The 24,711-nt window shown below is 39.6% G+C and overlaps 1 protein-coding gene across 1 annotated transcript in view; it reads left to right on the top strand.

Moving 5' to 3' along the window:
• Positions 1-913: 913 nt before the first annotated feature.
• Positions 914-24,711, top strand: part of LOC136856737 (AP-5 complex subunit zeta-1) — a 216,093-nt gene continuing 192,295 nt past the window's right edge. Inside the window, exons 1-3 of the mRNA XM_067134821.2 lie at positions 914-951; positions 1,106-1,450; positions 21,143-21,384. Of these exons, the coding sequence (XP_066990922.2) occupies positions 917-951; positions 1,106-1,450; positions 21,143-21,384 (622 nt within the window). The 5' untranslated portion in view covers positions 914-916. The remainder of the gene's footprint in view (positions 952-1,105; positions 1,451-21,142; positions 21,385-24,711) is intronic.

The raw sequence follows: 24,711 nt of genomic DNA, 5'->3' as shown, positions 1-24,711 counted from the left end.
TCTGACACCGAGGATGACGTAGATAGGTTTAATGGAGATCCTGATTTTGAGATTGAATGAACTGAGAGAAACAATTTTATTACCTGTCCAGTGATTTATGTGTATTTTTGGGAGAAAATGGCTTTAATCACATTTTCTGTCTCAAGCAGAACAAAACAAGGCTTAAAAATATCACGTCAATACTGTACTTTCAGAATATAATAGGCCTATCGTGAAGGAAAATCCATTCAAAAATTGTATAGACTACAATGGCTCTTGACTTACCAATGTATTTGTCTCAGATAAGTTGAAATTCCTCAAATCAGTAAGTCGTTATAGCAACGACTTTAGAGAATAGCTTCCCTTCTAGAATTTCTCCATCTAAAACATGAATAATGTACCGGAGTTGTGGCGCGGCTCGTGGTGGATCAAGCATTTAGCGGGCCTTTTCAGACAGTAGGAGATTCAGTTTTTAATCATGGCTGCCGCCACATTATATTTTTTGAAGTTTTACTCAGTAGATACTCAACAGTTGGGGGTTATTGGTGTAGCATCATGATACATTATTCGCACTTGAGAAAAACCTTAATTTGCATCAGTTGACTAAGCGCCATTTCTTCAAGAAAATCTATGTAGTGCGAGTATAAAAATGTTGAAATTTGGTGAGAAGGTTCAATCTATTATCCTACAACACCAGTAATACCATATTTAGCAAAATTATGTTCGCTCGAATTTACACATAGAACCCAATTTAAACGCGATTATCTCGCAACCAACTTTTGGCGCTTGGTCTAGTAATGCATAACGGCATCCTATTGGTGTGCTACTGTTTTACAAGTGCTATTTCTCAAATCAGGGATTTTGAACTGGGTAAAATTTTAAGAACCCTTAAACATCACCAAGTAGAATCAGAGGAAGAAGAAGATAAATAATAATCATGGCGACTTGTGTGGAAGTTGTCAAACATTACAAGTGAGGTTTTTACATTATGTAGTACTGAAGTTTGTTTATTTTTAAACATGAAAATAGGGAACATTTATGGAAAATAGAAATCATTTGAAATAATGAATTGCTTCTATTCCTTTTTGTAGATATTAAAACTGATTGAGGTTATGTTTTTTGACAGGAATCTACCTGGCCAAAATGTGCAAGAGTTGTGGCTCCAAATTAGCAAGAGGGGCATGAAAATGGACCAGCTTCGTGATATACTTATGTTTTATATATATCATAAAACTTTCCCTCCTCCATTGCAGAAATCATTTGAACTGCTTATTCAGAATATGCAGGTTAAAGGGACATCTAGAAAGATGAGGAATATGATTTTACAAATTTTGGAAGAAATTTCCACATGTATGGAGAGCAATGTAGTTGAGACACTCAGCGACTCAGGTGCAGTGGAACTTCTCAGTTGTATTCTTGTTGGTGGGTTGGTGCCGCTTTTGGACCAAATGGCAATTGGTAAACTGTTCAGGTACCGTATATTATATGTTCGTTTGTTGGTGTATCTACTTATCAAAATCTTCCTGTAGTTGACAATCAGTCATCAAAGAACTGCATTTAGGGCTGTCACCTGGGTGGCAGATTCCCTATTGTTTGTTGACCTAGCCATTTCTTAAATATTTGCAACGAACTTGGAAATTTATTGAACATTTCCCCTTATCAATTATTCCAATCTCTTACTTCTCGTCCTGTAAAGAATATTTGCCCCAATTTGTCCTTTAGAAATCTGAATTTATCTTCATATTATGATCTTTACTACTTTTTAAAGCTCCACTCAAGCTTATTTGTCTACTAATATCCTTCCACTGCAGCTCGGAATGTAACCTCTTAGTGGAGCATCTCGTCTCCTTACTCCCAAATCTTGCTGCATAAAGTTTGCAACATTTTTGTACACTACTTTGTATCAAGCAGTCCCTCCTCTGTATCCCATACACTGGAACCATACTCTAATTGGGGTCTTTCTAGAGACTTATATGCCCTTTCATTTACATCTTTACTTCTAATTCTTCATTTCCCATTGCCAATCTTCTGGGTTGGGTTGTAAATCAAAGACCTCCACAGTTTTCTGTCTCTCTACCACTTCCTTCCTTCCTCTAATATTTCTTCTACTATTACTTCTCTCTTCTCTATACCATCCTTTACAGTATCCATCCATCTCTTTCAGGCCCTTGCCCGTTGTCTTCCTCCTAATATTTTCTCCATAAATACTTACTTTAGAACTCCATTCTCATCATGTCCATACCATTTCAGCTTACTAGCCTCTATCTTGTCTTGCAGTTTTGTTGGATATCAACCAGAACAAATCGAGCTGTTTTCTTTGGATTTTTTCTAGTTCTTGAATCAAGTAATCCTGGTGAGGATCCCATACACTGAACCATACTCCAGTTGGGGTCCTACTGGAGACTTATTCCTCTAAGAAATTTCATCTCATCTTCTTGGAGTCTACTTTCATCATGTTTTGTAGATGTCCTTTGGCACACCCCTTATGTCAAAATTGGTGTGTAATACACTGAGTACAGAATTTTCTTGCAATTCAGTCACTACTGATCTGCATTTAGGGCAGTCACCCAGGTGACAGATTCACTATCTGTTGTTCTCCTAAACTTTTCTTAAATGATTTCAAAGAAATTGGAAATTTATTGTACATCTCCCTTGGTAAATTATTCCAATCCATAACTCCCCTTCCTATAAACGAATATTTGCCCCAATTTGTCCTCTTGAATTCCAACTTTATCTTCATATTGTGATCATTCCTACTTTTACAGACACCACTCAAACTTATGTCATTCCACACCATCTCTCCACTGACAAATTTGAACATACCACTTAGTCGAGCAGCTCATCTCCTATCACCCAAGTCTTTCCAGCCCAAACTTTGCAACATCTTTGTAATGCTACTCTTTTGTCAGAAATCACTCAGAGCAAATTGAGCTGCTTTTATTTGGATTTGTTTCTAGTTCTTGAATCAAGTAATCCTGGAACTGGAACCATACTCCAGTTGGGTTCCTACCGGAGACTTATATGCCCTCTCCTTTACGTCCTTACTACAACTCCTAAACACCCTCATAACCACATGCAGAGATCTGTACCCTTTATTTACAATACCGTTTATGTGATTTCCCCAATGAAGATCTTTCCTTATATTAACACCAGATACTTACAATGATCCCCATAAGGAATTTTCACCACATCAGCGGTAATTAAAACTGAGAGGACTTTTCCTATTTGTGAAACTCACAACCTGACTTTTAACCCCGTGTATATCCGGCCCTGCAGTGTAGGGGGCAACGTGTCTGCCTGTCACCTGGTTGCCCCGGGTTCGATTCCTGGCTGGGTCAGGGTTGTACATTACAAGTAAATTTTCTAGTAACTAGTAAAAATACCAGAGTTTCTGTTCCACAAAAGGATTTTTTACAATTGTACTTTACTACTCCATACTTACAAATTACCAGTGAGTTTTTATGGATGCGTTCCACAAAAGTACTATTACTTGTAACTTACTTGTGAATTGAGAAGTATTCTCCACCAGTGAAAGGACAGTAATATTTAAATGTACTAGTGCTATTTAAATATACTTATTTCAGATACATTAAGATAAATATGTGGTCTAGCAGTAGTGATAGTGATGAAAATGAAAACTACTGTCTGTACAGGGAAAGAATAAACTTCCAGTTTAACACTGTATTTGAATACAATGAGCGTTTTAGGTTAAGCACAATGCAGGTGGAAGAACTTTTGATGGATATTTGGCATAGGTTAAAACATCCTACAAACAGAAATAAATCTCTCTGCTAAACAACACTACATTGGCTAGGAAATGGTGGTCAGTACCATGGTATTGCAGATATGCATGGGATGGCAAAATCTTCGGTCTGTAGGAATACATTCTGTGGTAGCTGCAATAAATCATATAAAATTTCCTCAAATTGTTTGTTGGCCTGAAAAACAAACATGTTCCAAGAAGGACATTTCTGGAATCACTAATGAGCAGAATATCTCTTACATACATAGAACATTTCCCAAGTCAAATATTTCCATCCAACCATTTATTTTGTCATGTTTTTTCAGACTCTCACTGAATGCACCGAAAATAATATCTTTCTTTCTATTTCTTTCAAAATGAATAACTTTGTTTCTCTTGACACCATTATAACAATTCATGCAGAGTTTGCAATTTTGTAACAATTAAATTTGGCAGCTGAATATCATTAATAGCAACATCTGATTCCTAATGACAGACTAAGGCAAAGGTATGTCAGACTATCGTGGAACATATGCGAGGATCGTGGAAGAACAGAATGGGTGATAATAACGGAGTAATTTCCTATCATCAAAGAAATAAACTAAAAACAACATTGTAGCATTAAGAAATTCACAGAAATATTAGAGTTCTTTGAATCTTCGTTGCATAACTTATCTTAAAATATGATATTACGATAAATGAGACAAGCATGACCTAATTCAACGAATGGAATACGAAGATATACAGCTGGTTCATGCTATGACGTAGTATGTTTATGGATATCTCATCACTTGTAAAACTTGTAACAATTTACTGGTAATATACAAGAGACTTTCAATCTTTTGTGGAACAGAAATGTACAACTCCATACATTACAAGAACCCACACTAGTAACTTGTAATGTACAAGACCATACTTTTGTGGAATAGGCCCCTGGACGTTTGTGTCGTCCTTAACGTTCCTTTCCTCACATTCAACATTTCCTCCATTGCAATTACACGCAAGTTCATATCACATGGTGCAATTAGGGGCAAAAATTCTAAACTAAAACTAAAATGGAAGGGGCAAAAGTTGACACTGTGCAACATAAAGTTTGTAACATTATAAGGAATTGGAAATGATGAAAATCTTACTTGGAATGGATTTTTTTTTTTTAAGTTGCTTTACGTCGCACCGACACAGCTATCTTACGGCGACGATATGGAATTGCTGCTTTTTTTTTTTTTTTTTTTCTAGGGGCTTTATGTCGCACCAGCACAGATAGGTCTTATAGCGATGATGGGATAGGAAAAACTTAGGAGTTGGAAGAAGCAGCCGTGGCCTTAATTGAGGTACAGCCCCAGCATTTGCCTGGTGTGAAAATGGGAAACCACGGAAAACCGTCTTCAAGGCTGCCAATAGTGGGATTCGAACCTACTATCTCTCGGATGCAAGCTCAGAGCCACGCACCTCTACGCGCACGGCCAACTCGCCCGGTGGAATTGCTTTTGGAGGATGGATGTGTTTATTACTATGTCTAAGGAACCCACCTTCCCTCCCCCAGAAGTACATTTACTTTTATAACCTAACAAAGAGCAGCACCCGCCATTGTCCATTGCTAAAGTAGCTACTTGCAATCCTATTGGCCAACATGAAAATAATGTGATGTCATTGCCATCAACGATGATAATTAGATTGCGTTATCAACCCTGGCTGAATAAAATCACAAATAAAATCACCATGTAAGGGAAACAATGTGAAATACACAACAGCAATAATTTTATATGAAATTTACTTTAATACAGCGGCAGATACAGGGCTGTGGCAGCCTTAAGTCATTCATGTACCCTCACGTCTAGGGGGAAGGATCTCTTAAATGGGGATGCGCCAAATAGGTAAGTAAAACCAAGGTGATAAATTAATATACAGTACACACACAAAAAAAACACACACACACACACACACAGTGAAATGGAATGCGCTATTATCGCCCTACAGAATGCTAGAGACCTAATAACCCCCTTTGCTCATAGACACATTGTGTTTTATATAGAGGGCTCCATCGAGATCCCGTCTTACAGAAACCCTAGAAGAACCGATTGGATATCTTTTAGGGAGGACGTGAGGAGGGGACTGGAGGGAGGACCCTCAAACATAATTAAAAACAAAGAGGAGCTGGAGCTCAGTGTGAGTTTTCTCACACGGACACTGGTTACCTCTTATGAATTAAACTGCCCTATTGTTAAGGCAAAGAGAGTAACAGGAAGCTTCAAGTGGAATAGTTATCTTGAACACCTGAGGAGAAATACACGAAGGCTCTGGAATAAATACAGGGAACTTCAGGATCAAGAAAGCCTAGATTCTTACAAAGAATCACAAAGAAGGTACAAGTCAGAAGTCAAAAAGGCTTCTAGGAAATCTTGGAGACAATTTTGTGACTCCATTGAAAGTCAACATGAAGCGGCAAGGCTTCATAAAATTTTAACCTTGGATAGAAGGGCAAGGCTGGGCTCACTGGAGACTCCTTCTGGTGGATACACATCCACAGAGGGGGAGACCCTGAGCTTACTGCTTGATGCCCACTTTCCAGGTTCGGTAATCACGAATTGTGAGGTAGAATCGAGCGGACCCTTCAGACCCGATAAAAGTGGCTGGAGGGAAGCTGCAGAGATAGTCACCCCAAGAAGGGTTAAGTGGGCATTAGAATCCTTTGCCCCTTACAAAAGCCCAGGTGTGGATGGGATCTTTCTGGCGCTTCTTCAGGAGGCGGGAGAGGTCCTTATACCATACCTGGTTAGAATTTTTAGAGCCTGTCTCACTATGGGGTACGTGTACTCCTTGTGGCGTCAGGCGAAGGTGTTATTTATACCTAAACCCGGAAGGTCTTCATATACTAGACCTAAGGATTATAGACCCATTAGTCTAACGTCTTTTCTACTTAAGACTTTGGAAAGACTGGTGGATAGACATATCAGGGAGAAAGTATTAAGAGACTTTCCCCTGCATTCCCACCAACATGCATATCAACCAGGGAAGTCGGTTGAGACGGCACTGCACCAGCTGGTTTCTAGGCTGGAGAGTGCCTTGGATCAACAACAACTTGCCATGGTTGTATTCCTAGATATAGAAGGGGCCTTTAACTATACATCTTTGGGCTCCATAGAACGTAGTCTAGAGAGAAGAGGAGTGAGCAGCATGCTCATAAAATGGATTATGGCCTCACTGCAGGGCCGTCAAGTTCTGTTTACCCTCAACGCTGTAATGTTGAGAGCTAATATAGACAGGGGTGTCCACAGGGAGGAGTATTATCACCAACATTATGGTGTCTGGTAGTGGATGAACTACTTACCAGGTTAAATGTTGGAGGAATATACGCCCAAGGCTATGCAGACGACATAAGCCTGATGGCGGTAGGAAATTTCCCCAGTACGGTTTCCGAACTCGTACAGAGCTCTCTACGTAGGGTGGAAAGATGGTGTCACGAGACAGACTTGTCGGTTAATCCCGATAAGACGGAGCTTGTGGTATTTACCAAGAGGAGGAGGCTAGACGGACTGTCAGAGCCTTTCCTATTTGGGAAAAAATTAGTTAAGACAACTTCGGTTAAGTACCTAGGGGTAATCCTTGAGGCAAGACTGAGTTGGAAGAAACACATAGATCATAAGGTGGATAAGGCTCGCAAGATTATGTGGGCCTGTCGCAGGGCCGTCGGAAAGACTTGGGGCCTAAGACCTAAGGTGGTCCAGTGGCTCTATATCTCCATTGTACGGCCCACGATCACCTATGCATCTATAGTTTGGTGGCCAGGCTCAGAGAGTAAAACTGTGAGCACCAAGTTAAACAGTGTCCAAAGACTTGCTTGTCTAGGAATAACAGGGGCACTGGATACTACACCATTATGTGCAATGGAGGCCATCCTAGGTTTTCCCCCATTACATTTATATGTTAAGGTAATAGCGGGAATGAGTGCCTATCGCCTTTGGTCACTCGGAGGATGGTCCTTCAAAAACCCGAATAGAGGTCATGCCTCTATTCTTACAAGGCTTCACCAGACTTGCCCTATGACAATGATGATCGGGGATCTGATGAAGCCTAGCTTTAATTTGAATTATAAATTTACAGTGGTGATACCCACAAGGGAGGAGTGGGCCGCGGACGCTGGGGCCCGTCTTAAGTCTGGGGGCTGTACGTGGTACACAGATGGCTCGCGGACGGAGACGGGCACAGGCGCCGGGGTCTGGGGGCCTAAGACAAGGCTCTCCCTTCCTATGGGTAAATATGCTACTGTTTTCCAGGCTGAAGTATATGCAATACTAGCCTGTGTTGTAAATATATGGAATATGCCTGGACACAGAAGACATATCACTATTTGTAGTGATAGCCAGGCAGCGCTAAAAGCACTATGTGCAGTTAAAACAACATCAAAACTGGTATGGGAATGCCAAAGGATGTTAGATCAGCTGTGTGAGTTTAGCTCAGTTACCCTATTATGGGTTCTTGGGCACACAGGTATCAGTGGAAATGAAGAAGCTGACAAACTAGCGAAACAGGGCTCAATGGGTTCCTTCATAGGACCAGAGCCCTTCCTGGGAGTGTCACTCCGAAGTGTGAGACTGGCAATATCCCAATGGATAAACCAGTCTCACCTAGATATTTGGAAGAGGTTAACCATAGCAAGACAGGCACGTGAACTTATCAAAGGGCCTAGTCAAAGCTATAAAAAGGTCCTAATGAATTTGAATAGGACCAGAATGAGAATGGTAGTTGGACTGTTAACAGGCCACAATACCTTACAGAGACACCTACACATCATGAAAATCACCCAGGATCCGATGTGTAGAAGATGCGGTAAGGAGGAGGAGACCTCCGCGCATGTGTTATGTCAGTGCGAGGCTTTTGCAAGCACTAGACATAGATTCCTGGGCTCACATTTTGTGAGCCTGGAGGACATCAGGAATGCCAAAATCCGGACACTGGTATCCTTTATAGGAGCACTAGGGCTGGACTAGGCAAACCCGTTCAAGGGGCACAAAGGGTCTTCATAGACCTACGTGTGGAGCTCTGCGAAAACAGGGCTCACCCATTTCTTATCTATCTATCTATCTATCTATCTAACCCCCTTTGCTTTGTCGCAGACCTATGGTTTTGTCACTAACCGTACCTAACCAATCCAGACCAATCACTTTGTCACTGACCTCAATTATAAATTAATTCAGCTTTTCTTCACTGTCCAACATACAATGCGCTCCTATCGCCCTACAGAATGCTAGAGACCTAAGAGCCACTTCATGGCCCTAACCCCGTATGCTTTGTCACAGTCCAATGGTTTTGTCACTAGTCTTATTTCCCAACTAAACAGGTTGGCACCATTGTTGAACCTCGAGCACATACTCATGTCCTCAGCGGGATGGCTGCGAGAGAAGTAAACACACGACAGTCATTCCGCACGCAGCTGAATGTAGTGAGTATTGTATAGCACGGCATCAACTATTGATGTCCTTGTTTTACAATATTCCTCTATACCACATTTATTTTTAACTGCGAAAAAACCAGCTTCATGATCACTTATACCATTTGTCACTTCAGTTTGCGTATAGAGCTCATCCGGTTTTATCAGCACCAAGTCTAGAATATTTTTCCTTCTGGTTGATTCTGTCACTTCCTGATTCAGCTCTCTTTCCCATACATTCAGTAATGGTGCAAGAGATAAAGTATATAAATTAAGAATTGAGATGTTATTTAATTTTACCTTGTACTACATGTAGGAGATGCCTTCGTGGCTCAGGCGGCAGCGCGCTGGCCACTCACTGCTGTGTTCCGTGGTTCAAAGTGGAGGTGAGACATTTTTTTCTCCAGGTACTCCGGTTTTCCCTGTCATCTTTCATTTCAGTGACACTCTCCAATATCATTTCATTTCATCTGTCAGTCATTAATCATTGCTCCAGAGGAGTGCGACAAGCTTCAGCAGCTGGCACAATTTGTGTTCTCACCGCTAGATAGGGGCTTCATTCATTCCTTTCCTGACCTGGTCAAATGACTGGAAACAGGCTGTGGATTGTCATTTTTATTACATGTAGAAGAGAGAGAAGTGTTCAGTGCCATTCCTGTTAAACCACCAACCCGCCCTAAATGGTACCATCACCTGTATATTAAAACAACGTGAAACCGAGGACATTTTGTAAAACAACCTAATAAAGGCACACCACTATTGATTGAAATTATTCAGTATCGTTTCACTCCCATAATACAGTACCATGCCATTACCAACTACAGCACAATATAAATAGGTAAGTAAAACCAAGGTGATAAATTAATATACAGTACACACACACACACACACACACACACACACACACACACACACACACACACACACACACACACACACACACACACACACACACACGCATGCATGCACACACCCCCTAAACTGTAATACCTTATGCCTTGCTTCTCTCAGCAAATCTAAATATATAAAATATGAGTTTTGTCTGTACACTACTCAGAATTTAAAAAGAATGGTATTTCTGTATCGGTTGTGTCCACAGTAAGAAGGAAATGCACTTTTTATTTTTCCATAATTTCTATCTGTATGTATGTACAAGCATCATGAGAAATCGGCTAAAGAGAATTTAATAAAAATTGGTATGCAAAGTCGGGGAGCAAGTCGCTACAATCTAGGCCATAAATAATTTTATTCACGCTGATTAAAATGGTAGTTTAGGAGAAGGCCTAAAATTCTATTCTCAAATATTTATGTTATTAGTGGTCCTATAGTAATGAAAATTGGTATGCAAAGTTGGGGAATAGTCGCTACAATCTAGGCCATAAATGATTTTATTCACGCAGAGTGAAATGGTAGTTTAGGGGAAGGCCTAAATTTGATTCTCAAAATTTGTTATTAGTAATATCGATAAATGCTACATAACTAAAGTTGTATAGTATTACATTTCTGACCATTTATGTCTTATACATTTTTACCATACCGGCTATGATCACAGAGATATTCACGAATATGGATTTTTGTTACCAAGTCCATATCAGTGCCGAGTCAAGAGAAAATGGGTAAACAGAATTTAATGAACAACGGTATGTGAAGTCGGAGAATAAGGAACTACAGTCTATGCTATGAATAATTTTATAAGACGCGCTAATATCACAGAGTCGAAAGAAAACTAAATGTGAAGGCCTACAATGTAGAAAGCTCATAAAATTGGTCAACAATAACATTACATTGACCATTGTTTGTTGTGAAGTGCTTTGTGTCTTCTGTTGCCACTCATCTTCGATAGAAAGGCTTACTGCTGCATACCGAGTATTTTTTAAAATTTGCTTTATGTCGCACCGACACAGATAGGTCTTATGGCGACGATGGGATAGGAAAGGGCTCGGAGTGTGAAGGAAGCGGCTGTGGCCTTAATTGAGGTACAGCCTCAGCATTTGCCTGGTGTGAAAATGGAAAACCACGGAATACCATATTCAGGGCTGCCGACAGTGGGGTTCGAATCCGCTATCTCCCGGATGCAATCTCACAGCTGCTCACCTCTAACCACATGGCCAACTTGCCCGGTCATACCGAGTGTAACAGCCTGCCTGAATATTATAATCTATCACTTTCATGTCCGTATGATACTTGTATTCACAATTACAAAGAATGGGTACCGTTCACCTAATCAGTGCTTTATTATGTCTTATTACTATGCAGTACCGATTTCAACCTTCACAGAGGTCATCCTCAGCTGGTCATGAGATCTAAAGTTAACTTAACATATAATTTAAAAACATTACTAAATCTAATGAAGAAAGTCACATGATATGAGTGATAATATTAAAATATACAATGATATTATGTGTCCTCTGGTTTAAAAAACAAGTGTTGATATTTTATGACATGCATATGTTACTTGCAGTTCTGGTGTACTGTTCATGCGTAACAGATAATTTGTTAAAATATAATTTTTACACTCAAAATGTTTATAGCATTCTTGAGGTACACTTTGGAGTTTAATTCATGTTGGTAAATCGTTGCATACGTTCATGGATATGTTTATACCAAGCATTCTAGAATATTCCAAGATATGGATGTGATAAAAAATTAGTAACACATAGTGCATTAAAATACAATATTCTGTAACATAAAATGTTCACAGTATTCTTGCAGTACACTTTGGAGTTATATTAATGGTAAAGCATTGTATACATTCACAGGTATGTTGTACCAAGCATTCTAGAATGTTCAATGATGTGAATTGTTTATCTTGTGCGTTCATACAGTTGAGAATGTTGGATGATATACATCGAAATATTAGCAGAAATCTATCCCTACTCTGATTGGAATGAGCAGTAAGCAGTAATAGCGGAGTAGTGTTCACGGCTGTCTGTGGTGTAGTCATTCCAGCTCTGGAACTTTGGGCTGTTAGATCGGCAGTGTAGTACTGTTCGTGAAAAGTGAGAAAATGTGCGGTTTACATTTGACCGAGTATCTTATATGATAACATTCCTTTTAATCGCTACATTCTTACTGACATTTTTGTAATGACCTATGTTAACTTCAGTTAGGAAAACCACAAAGACAGTCTTTCTGAGAATCCTGTAGCAAAGCACGGGTACATCGGCTAGTATAATACTAAGAAAGTAATGGTGAAAAACCATCTTCATCTCACAACCTGTCTTTACATTAACAGTTGGTAGCAACAGCAAGTCGCTAAGAACAACAAAGCGTCATCCTCTGTGCTTGCCGTAGAACCTCACTGTGCTGTTTTTGTACCATTGTTCCATTTTGGCTGAAAGACAACACCTGATCATCCAGAATGTTTAAATAAACATGCTGGTTCATGTTAGTGGTCACCTCAGTGAGCGGGCCCAATCCATGATACGAAAAACATCATAGACCCATATCCGGCTTGACCCTAACCGTGCACACATCCAGGATGAAATGCTTCATTTGGCCTTCAGGGCACTCAAATACCAGCGAAAACGTGATTCGTCAGACCACATTACGTTCTGCCAGTCAGCTATTGTCCACGTTCGATGATTTCTAGCCCATTTATATTGATTTCTAACCCATCGAAGACATGCAGCTTTATGTGCCTATGTGAGCAATGGCCTCTTGCGAGTTGACAGACTCCAAATATTCGTTGCGTGTACTTCCCATTGCAATGTTCTCTCGCTAACAGGTTGGGATGGACCTTCATTCACCGACTGCAGCAATTCTTGTCGGGTTTGGAAGCGATTTTAATTCACAAGCTGTGAAATGCATCTCCGGTCCCTCTCAGTCAGGATCTTTTTTCGACCACAATTCTGATGTTGTGTTTCGTGGCCACGTGTAGTACACCACTGCTTGTAGACATGTTGAACAATCCGCTGTGAAACAACAACAAATTCAGCAACTTCACGCACTGTATGGCCATGGGTACGGCCAAACACGATTGCCCCATTTTGCTACTCTGTCACATCCTTACATCTACCCATGTTGATGTACGCTGTCCGCTTGAAACATCAGTGTCTCACTGATCACTATTGCTTTATGCTCACGCAGAGGCAGAGGCAGTGCGTTTGCAGTTGAGCATGGGACTCATTTGCTGCGCCATCTGTACAGGCTTAACGATCCATGTGGGCGTGCGCAGTAGGATGACTAATTTTGTGTCCGATGGAGTTAACAATGAAGCAAGCAAGCAATAAACCAATCAGTCAACACTGATCTGCAATTAGGGCTGTCGCCCAGGAGGCAGATTTCCTATCGATGGCTTACCTAGTTCTCAAATGATTTACAAGAAGTTGGAAATTTATCAAACATCTCCCATGGTAAATTATTCCATTTCCTAATACCTCTTCCTGCTGGCCCCATGGTGTAGGGATAGCGTGCCTGTCTCTTACTCAGAGGCCCTGGGTTCGATACCCGGCCAGATCAGGGATTTTTACCTGGATCTGAGGGCTGGTTCGAGATCCACTCAGCCTATGTGATTACAATTGAGGAGCTATCTGATGATGAGATAGTGGCCCCTGTCTAGAAAGCCAAGAATAACAGCCGAGAGGATTCGTCATGCTGACCACATGACACCTTGTAATCTGCAGGCCTTCAGACTGAGAAGCAGTCACTTGGTAGGCCAAGGCCTTTCAGGGTTGTAGTGAGATGGGGTCAGGTTGGGTTTAGTAGGTCTTCCTACCGAGCGAGTTGGCCGTGTGTTTAGGGGCGTGCAGCTGTGTGCTTGCATCCAGGAGATAGTGGGTTCGAATGCTACTGTCAGCAGCTCTGAAGAAGGTTTCCCATTTTCACACCAGGCAAATGCTAGGGCTGTACCTTAATTAAGGCCATGGCCGTTTCCTTCCAACTCTTTCGTATCCCATCATCACCATAAGACCTATCTCTGTTGGTGTGATGTAAAGCACCCTACAAAAAGAAACTACATCTTCATTATAGACTGTTATGCCTTTCAGTGTTCAATCTGCAAGCCTCTGTGTATTTGCTAACTGCCACCACAATCCTCTATTTATAACTAGTTCTGTGGCCTCATTTGGTTCTATACCCCTTATCTTGAAATTGTCTAACCATCATCATCTTTGTCTTCTTCTACTTCCCTTACCCTACATACCAAGAGTTCATTATTCTCACAGGTAACCTATTCTCCTGCATTCGCCTTACATGAAATCACCACCAAAGCTGGTTTATGCATACAGCTTCATCCATCGAGTTCATTCCTAACTTTTCCTTTATCTCCTCATTCCATGAACCCTCCTGCCAATTTGTTCCCATCTGTTTGTACCAGGCAATCATTCTCACTACTTTAATTAGAACTTGTAACTAACATTAACTACTAGATTCCGGTAGAGAATAGAGTACAGGACTGAACTATTACGCAGACAGAATCATGAAAGGGAATATTTTATTGTGCATTTGTCTGTGCTGTGTGATAATTGATACTGTCTGGTTTTTCTAAGCTCAGTGTATTTCGGGACAGTGCACATCAAGAGCTGACCATGGAGAAGAGCTCCAAGGACCGTTATATTTCCAGTGTGATGATAGTGTGAACGTGGCATCCTTGGGCTGACCTAATGGCCTAAATTGGTGTATTGCTGAATCATGGAACGGCGCAGACAAGGATGAGTAAATCTGATTTAATTTAATCTGTGAACAATAACAGCGAGTTATCATGTAAATTTGTATATAGTCATTTATTGCATGTAGTATTTGAATTTATCTGAATTAATTATGCAGCAAACGTCAGGTAGGGTAGAGTAAGTTATTTTGTGGTACTAATGCCTTGAGGGTGTTTATTTTTGTGTAAGTAGTTCTAGAGTAATGGTGTTAATTTTATCTTCAAAGTATGTTCCTGAGCATGTGTTGAGACCATCTTCTGTGTTAATGAAATCAGCGTGTGTTAATGTTGTGGAGATAAAGATTAGATGGCATTATGTATATTTATAGTAGTTTACGTGTGCATGTTAATGTATTGACATGTTGTATGTGGATTTTGTTCTTCGAGAAAACCCATCAGTGTTGTGCTGCGGACTTGAACTAGTAACTGTCAACGAATATTACAGCTTATATTTAGAGTCTTCAAATGTGAATAGATGATTTGATTTTGGTTGAGATAAAGATCTGTGCTGTGAGGTAATCCATGTTTTGCGATGTTTCTTTATGTGATTTATTTAGGGACATGTTGAGATAGGATTTTAAACATCAGAACAGTAGTGAGGGGGAGACAAATAAATGAGAGACATGAGATAAGATACTATGAGACCTACAATAGAGGGAAGAAATTGTGTATTCCGGATTATGGTGATTTGAGAAATATTATGTTAATCCTGGTGAGATATTGAACCAGTGGAAGTTGTTAGAGAGTCAGAGATAGGCCAAATGAGAAGGTATTCTGAAGAAAGAGTGAATATGTACTTGCCTTGTTAAGGAGACGGCGAGAGAAAATGCAGACGTGTGTTACGTCAAGATAGTGCTGAAAGATAAATGTTTACTCTCAAGTATATGACCCTCCTCGCGACCGTGTCTGACTGTGAAAGGTTATATCTTGTTGAGATATAGAGTTATTGAAGAATTCTAACGACGTTATTTCATAAACAGTTCCAATTGATTCAGTAGAACCACAGCACAAGTTTATTTAATTTAAAGTCATCTGAACATCATTTTGGTTAGAAATCAGGGCATTTCAGGTAGGGCCTATGCTGTAATAGGATATCTTGAGGGACATTGCTTTGATTCTCGACCAGGTTACTAGACTTGGGTTTTTACTGATGGTTGTCATCATGGATTATTTGTTTACATGTGTGGTTTATATTTCTTGTATGTGTGTTTGACAACACACAGATTCTGTTTTGTGGGTGTGGTAATTTGTTGTTTGTGGACTCAGTTCCATGTGGTTGCAATGTCTTTGAGGCAGGAGTTCCATTCCCACTTCAGTAAAGCCAGTGTAGTTATAAGTTTTTGGGGATTTGTTTGTTTATATCACATAGAGCCCTTCGCTACAGATTTATTATTAGTGCAATTTTGTTAACATGAATTTTTTTCCTGGTGAAATTTAGTAATTAGACAGCTAGTTGTGTTTATGTGATTGAATTTTTAGTTGGATCTACTCATGTCAGTGAATTAGATCAGATATACTCGTTCAGTCTGTGTTTGGTTTGCGTTAGTAAATCTTAGGATGATTTGACAAAATGATGATTTAATTTTAAAAGGATAACACAGGTCAATTATGTTTTGGAATCTTCCTTTCCTACCGCTTTTTCCCACACCTGTGGGGTCGCGAGTGCGAACTGCGTCGCACATGTGGATTTGGCTCTGTTTTACAGTCAGATACCCTTCCTGACACCAACCCTATATGGAAGGATGTAATCACTAGTGCGTGTTTCTGTGGTGGTTGGTAGTGTGGTATGTTGTCTGAATATGAAGAGGAGAGTGTTGGGACGGACACAAACATCCAGTCCCCGAGCCAGAAAAACTAATCAGAAGCGATTAAAATCCCCAACCCGGCCGGGAATCGAACCCAGGACCCTCTGAACTGAAGGCCAGTATGCCGACCATTCAGCCAACGAGTCGGACTATGTTTTGGAATAATGATGTTAACAATTTGAATAATGAAACCCAACAAGAGGGCAAACAAACTGTGATTTGTAATGATTTACATCGGTAATCTTTTTGTGAACCGACAGTGAAGATGTATTACTAAAGTAATATAAACAAACCTTAAACCACTCAATGAGTAATTTTCTCTGGGATTTCAAGATTGTGAGGGTGTGTTGTATTGTGTCAAAGAACTGATGAGTGGAAATGAGATTAAAACAACCAGCTAAACTTATGCAATAAGTGATGCATTGAACAATAACACTTGGAAGATATAACAGAATTATTCATTATCTGAATGGATTATTAGTGGACTTTCATGTCAATTGACCTTGTGAATTTTTAACAGTGATTTATATTATTTTATATAGTGCTTTATCTTTTTCTGTCGTACTTGCAAAGTTTTGAATAAAATTAGTTTTGCAGAGAGTTCTCATTCATAATCTTTATTTTACTCTTTATCTTTCCTGCTTATTAATTTAAGTTAGTTTTTTAAATTTTGGAATATCACCTGAGATCACCCGTATTCGACCCTGGGATGAACAGCCGGCGCCCAATTTGTAGGCTGGAAGGGTAGATCATACTATTCTACCATCCTGGGGGAACACACATCCTAAGTACTTGAAATTATCTACCTGTTCCAGCTTTGTATCCCCAATCTGACATTCATTTCTCCTGGATTTCTTACTTACTGTGCCACACCTAGTGGTCTTAATATTTTATTCCTCAAATGGACTTTTTATTAAAATCCTCTTGTTTGTTACATGCTGATCTCATATTTGCTTCAGCCAGTTTTATGATAATGAACCCCAATCTATTTAAACCTATTTCTGTCTTGGGTTCTTGCCTTTTATGCTGTATTCATTTGTATAAGAGGCCTGGGTTCAGTTCCTGGCTGTCTTTCGCCAGTTTCGAACAGTCCACAATTAATGTCCTCATTAGCAAAGGGTAGTGGGTGGACTACTGACATCAATTTAGTCTTGGAAAGGCTAATTTTCATACCATACCATACCATACCTTACCTATTTTCAAGTACCAAGATATCTGCAAGTTTTCAGCACAATCTGCCATTAAGGCCAAGTTGTCAGCATAGGTCAGACTGCTTACCACATTTTCGCCTAACTGAATCTCTCCCTGCCACTTTTTACCTTCCAGCAGATCCATGTAAATTATGAACAACAAAGGTGAAGGATTACAGCATTGTCTAACCCGTGTAAGTACCTTTAACAAGAACTCGTTCTATCATAAATTCTCATTGCAACCCAATTGTCAATATAATTTTAATAATCTACCCTTAATCCCATAGTCCCCCAGTATGTTGATCATATTTTTCCTTGGTACTCTGTCATAAATACGGTAGCAGGTGGGACTCTCTTCGGAGGCAGCCCTGCCCAGGGAATGGCGCCCTTGCCTATGCGAGTCCCAGAGCACACTGACCCGGTGTGGAGTACTGGTAAGGGTCCCAGCTCAGGGTTAAGAGTGAAGACCTCAACGGAATCTACAGCCTATTACTCAGGGAATAGTATGGGTACATATTCATCAGCAGCATTTGTTTCCCATGTTGCGGAGGGCTGCAAGGGCATCTGTTCCCTATTTAAGGGGCAGCCTGATAAATTGCTGGCAGTAGCTCTAAAATGCCTTTGGAGTGGCGACCCCATCGTAACAATAGCCTAAATATGGGTGATGGTATACCATCAACACCCCAACCTGGCAGGAGCTGGACAAGGGGAAATGAAAATGATGACGACGACGACTCTGTCATTTAAAAATCTCAGGTACTTGTTGGCAGCAGAAGTTATCTGATTGATGTCTTTACTTCATGAGTGCAACATGCATTAGGAACATTTGCTGAAAATGGCATTTGTTGGTACTGTGCGCTATAACTTACCATTATTTTGGACCAGTTCATACAGCATTCAAAAGAGTGATCAGCTATGGGACTGTTGTTTTGGTGCCGCGCCAACATTTCCTATTGTTAAAAAATAGATAAATGATCAGATTCACACCACCCAATTGGCATCGCCTCGTTTTACGGTTATCAGTGTGGATAAACCAAATAAATCGGGTTCTATATTTTGTACAAAAAAATCTGTGTTATCTGGAATATGAGGTGTTGATGTACCATCTTCGTTACCATACTCAGTCCAGGAGTCAGTAAACTGAAGAATTCCTATCTCCATGGTAGGTTTGAAAGGAAACATTGTAAAAAAAAAAATTGTGAAAAATCTTCCTTGTTACATTTATACTTGGAGGCCTTCATTCTAACAGGTGGATTTAGAAAACTGTTACAGGGTGGTATGTCACTAAGCTTTACAGATATCACTTTTGGATTTAACTATATTCATGTTGACATGATAATAAGCTTTGGATTTTTGTCTCGTCAGGAAACAAGGTGAAATTCTTTATGTTTTGCAGAGAACTTCACTCCGTGTCTTCAGAAGAAAATCTCTTCTGTTCACGAGCAAGACTTCTGTAATAATGTTTTGAATTTAAGAATGCTTTGCGGTTGGTCTATAGGAAGTGGTAGTTCTTTTCACTCCCATCTCTTCAACTTCGTTGTGTTCGTCCTCCTTCCCCCCCACCTGACTCTCACTCATTTTTCTCGTTTTTTCCGCTACACACTTTTCTTTCCATTTTCAGCTCTCTTCTGTTCTTCTATCCTGTCAGTCTTTCATTGCACTTTTTATGTAATATTATTTCTACCTCGTTCGTTCCTGATGACCTTGCTGTTTACCTTGCATGCACATATAATGGAACAAAAACACATCTTAATTGGAGCTTGGAAAGCTTGTGCACAGTGAGCCATCTAGTGATTAATGAGAGTACTACTTACTATAGTTCTGTTTCTATGAATTTCAAATTGACAGTTAACCAGAAATCTGACATTGGTGCCAAATTGTTACAAGTACAAACAGCTGATTCATGACACACAACACTAACGGAGATATATATGCTCAAATATAAGTACAGAATCGGTTATTCTTTGTAGCAACATGCATAACTCACGTAAGATTGACAATTAACACATAACGTGTTTAGGATAAGGCTATAAGACAAAAATAGATCAATGCTCAAACAGATACAACGTGAGAAAATTAAATGAAATTTCTACTCACCATCTAGATAGATTCAGTTTTTCCTAAGGAAGGAAAGAATCCTATAAAAGGAATACACCCACTCATTTCTGAGTCACTATAGGCATTGTCATCGTCTGTTGAGGTTTCACTGTCGCTTGATACTTTCCCTCTTCCAAGCTTCAGTTATCTCGGATTGTCTCTCACAACCTTGCTCCAGTCTTCCGCACTTACACGGCCTACGGCTTCCCAAAGTCGTCTTTCAACTTCGAAACTGTGAAGAGTCGGTTATTCGCAGCTACATAATCCTTCACTTGGACCCAAATCAGTTCTATGGCATTAACATGGCAAAGGTATGAAAGAAGGCGAACAACTTTATGTCCATGCCTCCTGACTATTTCATCCGCCACGTAAACTGGGTACTAGGGCTTGTTTTGTTTCACAAGATGCATGAAATACCCCCTTCTTCATGTCATCGTGAATCAAAACATTACACTCCTTCAACTATTCAGTCAACTCATTATTTCTAGCCGCCATTGTTGGTGCTTTGTCAAGAATGACCGAGTAAACTGATAAAGACCGCGAAAAGAACTGAGCACACTACAACACACAACTTATAGCACGTGGTTTCAGCAAACAGATCGACAACACTGGTAACCGGAACTAGAGCATAATTTAATTCACTTAACCTCCACCAAAAGGGAGTGCTCAAAAGTCAAGTCGAAGCACATAAGAACTGAACTTTATAGACCAGTGGTAAAACATTCTTAAATTCACAACTTCATTATTAGAGAAGTCTTGCTCGAGAACAGATGAGATTTTCTGTCGAAGACGTGGAGCAAAGTTCTCTGCGAAACATAAAGAATTTCACCTTGTTTTCTGACATGCAAAAGCCCAAAGCTTTTTATCATGTTTATATGTATAGGCCGTGACAGCATCAGTTTAACTGTATTCGTGTTTTCTATGGGGAAGACATCACTAGGCACTCCTTACACTGCAATTTTTGTCTCTTCAAACGAGTCATCAGCCAGTGACTCTAAGACTAAAATAACTCATTCACTGTACATGAAATTATTTTGGAATTCAAATTGAAATTCCTATATTTCAAGATACTCTCTGTAGCAAACACCCTCTTCTTTGAGACACTATAAATGTATGATTTTATCTATCAAATGCGTGTGTAATATGAATGTAATAGCTTAGTTTGTGATTTGATCATTTAGTTCCTTTGCTTATCTTGATAAATGCACTATTTGAGAGTTTCATTCTAAGATATGTTGGTCTTGCCCAGTGCAGCCTGTTACAGAGTTCGGAACTGTCCTGTGGAGAGAGGGGGAAGTTGTTAGCCTTCCTATGCCAGACAAGTGGAAGTTCGAGCGAGCGTTCGTCAGAACTTAGCAGTCACATGTCACATTGGCTTAGGCAGCGCCACTCTCCTGCGCCTTCCTCGACACCGTTCTTCAGCCGCTCTGATAGTAGTGGCGGGACTGAGGTGGATGGCACTACGGCTGGAGATCAGTTCACTGTTTTAACTCTTGGTGAGTCTTTCAATTATTGATTTAAAACATATAAAGACAGGAAAAATGAATGAAGGCATGAGATAAGACTGTAGACTTTCTCCTCTACTTTTTATCATTTATATGAATGACATTCTCTTTGCTGGTGATGTTGCATTTTTGGGTTTGACAGAAGATGAGCTACAAAGATCAGTATTTAATCTTCGTAGTGTTTCTTCAGAATTTAATATGATTGTCTCAATAGAATAGACTAAACTAAGGTGGTTTGGACTTGTAAAGAAGATGGAGGAGAATAGAATTCCAAGACAGATGCTGGGGGCGAAGTGTGAGGGTAAGAGAGCAAGAGGAAGACCTAGAACAAGGTAGATTGAATTAGTGAAGAGCGGCATAAGAAGACAAAATTTAGACTGGCACAAGATCATGGAAGAGGAATGGTGGAAGGAAAGAGGAAGATGGAAAAGTGCCATAAATACCCCGATCCGGCAGGAGCTGGATAAGGGAAAATGATGATGATGATGATGATGATGATGATGATGATGATGAATGCAATAATGGAAACTTGGAGGAAGGAAGATCATGGTTCAATACCAGTCAATAGACACCTCGAATATTTAGATGCCATTCTCTTTGCTGGTGATTTTGCATTTTTTTACTTTGACAGAAGATGACTTACAAAGATCAGTATTTAATCTTAGTAATGTTTCTTCAGAATTTAATATGATTCTCTCTGTAGAATAGACTAAAATAATGGCTTTCAACCTCCGTGGTTCAGACGGCAGCGCGTCGGCCTCTCACCGCTGGATACCGTGGTTCAAATCCCAGTCACTCCATGTGAGATTTGTGCTGGACAAAGCGGAGGCGGGACAGGTTTTTCTCCGGGTACTCCGGTTTTCCCTGTCATCTTTCATTCCGGCAACACACTCCATTCTCATTTCATAGCATCTATCAGTCATTAATAAATCACTTTGGGAGTGGCGACCCCATTGTACTAAAAGCCTATATCTGCTTCATTCATTCCATCCCTGATCCGGTCAGTGACTGGAAAACAGGTTGTAGGTTTTCATTTTCAATGGCTTTCAAGGGAACAGGTCCCATCCCAAGCAAAATTATGTTTAATACAGTGGAACCTCGATATCTCGAATCACCCCGGGAGCTAAAATTTATTTCGAGTTAGCAAAATTTCAAGATATAGAGAATACCGTGTTTGAGCATGTATAGCTCATAATTGAATCATACGTATCTATGAGCTTATACTGAATACATTATTATCAACAGTATTTAAAAATATACAAACTAACTCCATTTTATGACATCACTTTAATTATAACTAGAGTTTGTGGTTTTTAGCATTTGTGATAAATGTGAAATATGTTGAAACTTTGTCAGTGTATGTGCCTTCATCTTATATGACCCCTGCGAGTGGTTTTTAGTGATTTTGAATTAGCGATAAAATGCGAAATTGATTCAAAATGCAAAATTATACAATTTATGCAAAATAGATGCGAAATTCTCAGTTTTATGCAAAATAAACATATATTTTTTTAACAGCTATGCATTTTCATAAAAATAAGATATATATTTCAGGGGGAAGAATTATTATGGCGTTTTAAAGTTTTCAATGTGTCAAATATCTTTCAACGGTCAAAGAGCAGTGCAAAGAACAACCAATCAGACAGCTTAATATAACTAGGCACATGCGTTCATTCACTTTGCATTGACCCTTGATCATAGTCTGTTATTCTTGACATAGGTATTGAGTAGTAGTTCTCTTTTGAAGTACGATAGTGATTTATTGTCTGGTAGCCATAGGTAGAAGCAAAGTGGCAATCAAACAGCGTGCTAAGTGTTACAAATCGGAACATTTTTTTGTAAGCGATGCAAATATATCGATGTACCGATTTGGCAATCAAAGACTTAAATGGAAGAAGAAAGTTATTGTGTATAAACAACACAAAAGCAGAAACTAAAAGAGCGATTTTTTTCCCAACCAATATGTGAACAGCGTGGCTTCAAGCGTCAAGCCACAATAGCAGAAATGGATAGAAAGACAAAAAGAGCAAAAAGCGAGAAACAAACTTCACTGACGATACTGTGAAGATGTGCCTTCAGACTAATATCCCCATCCACAAGCTGGACCATGCTGCTTTCCGAGACTACCTTGAAGAGTAAGTGCCGATTTCAGATATATTTTTGGATGTTATTTATATTTGTGTTTAAAATACATTTACACTATCTTGAGTGGTACAGCCTGCCTTACTGTGAAATATTCATAAGCTAGCCTGTATCCCCCCTCATCCCACCAAAAAGAACCGTGTGGATGGTTGTTTTGAAGTGTTACGATTGCTATACAGCCTTGTTGATTTTTAGGTTAGGGCTCTTAAACTTTCAACCAAAAACCATGTGAATGCATGTTTCCTAATATGACAACTCCACGTGGTATTTAAGTTTAAAATAGGTTATTCAAATTTTCGACCAAAAACCCAAACAAACGTGGATTGACGTTATTTTAAAATGTTACATTTTAATAGATCATCTAGGATGTAAAATAATAGCTTCTTTTTGTGTACATAACTGGAAGTTTATAGGGGGCAAAGCTTCAAAACTCGTTCAGTGATTCACTAGACCAGCACTACACCATATGTTTAGTATTTGTCCTTACCTCTAAACTTTATTATTATTATTATTATTATTATTATTATTATTATTATTATTATTATTATTATTATTATTATTATTATGAGCATGTTTAACGAAATTTTATTGGCCCCATAGGTACGTCCCAGGATCAAGAGATCTGCCTCGAGGTAGAGATTATGTTCCACATTGCGGAGATTCAGCAAGGGGAGAGGTGAATACTGCATTGGACGGGAAGCCTATTGCAGTAATCGCAGATGAGACGTCGAACAACTGAGGCAGACGTGTCTTTGCTGTTCTATTCAGGAGATCACACCAACTGCAGAACAACAAGTTTATTTGGCAAACAGTATGAAGAAAGAGGAAATAAAGGTGCAATTTAAGCAGTGTATGCTTAAATGCATAACTAAGCTCTCGAAACACATGTCAGTAATACTAACGTGTTTTTCAATAAAATGTGCAATTTATTTCATCCTGTAGTTGCAAGACAAAACAGTGCTCTGGAACCCAAATCACTTGTGTCTTTGAAGCATAAGTTGTCATATTTTAGAAGTGTCACTGTTGATCAGTTTTTCGAGGGCTGTGGGGCTTATCACCAACAGATGCTGCAGAACATGGAAAAAAACACTAAAACTCTTCAAATGTTGATGACACTTAGGTTAAAGTTTCCTTCCTTTGCCTCGGCAGCACTGCAGTGCATTTGGGCCCCTATGA

Source organism: Anabrus simplex, chromosome 1 (assembly GCF_040414725.1).
Source record: "Anabrus simplex isolate iqAnaSimp1 chromosome 1, ASM4041472v1, whole genome shotgun sequence".
NCBI classification, from domain to species: domain Eukaryota; kingdom Metazoa; phylum Arthropoda; class Insecta; order Orthoptera; family Tettigoniidae; genus Anabrus; species Anabrus simplex.
The sequence above is the reverse complement of the archived record's forward strand: the minus strand, read 5'-3'. Positions and strand labels throughout refer to the sequence as shown.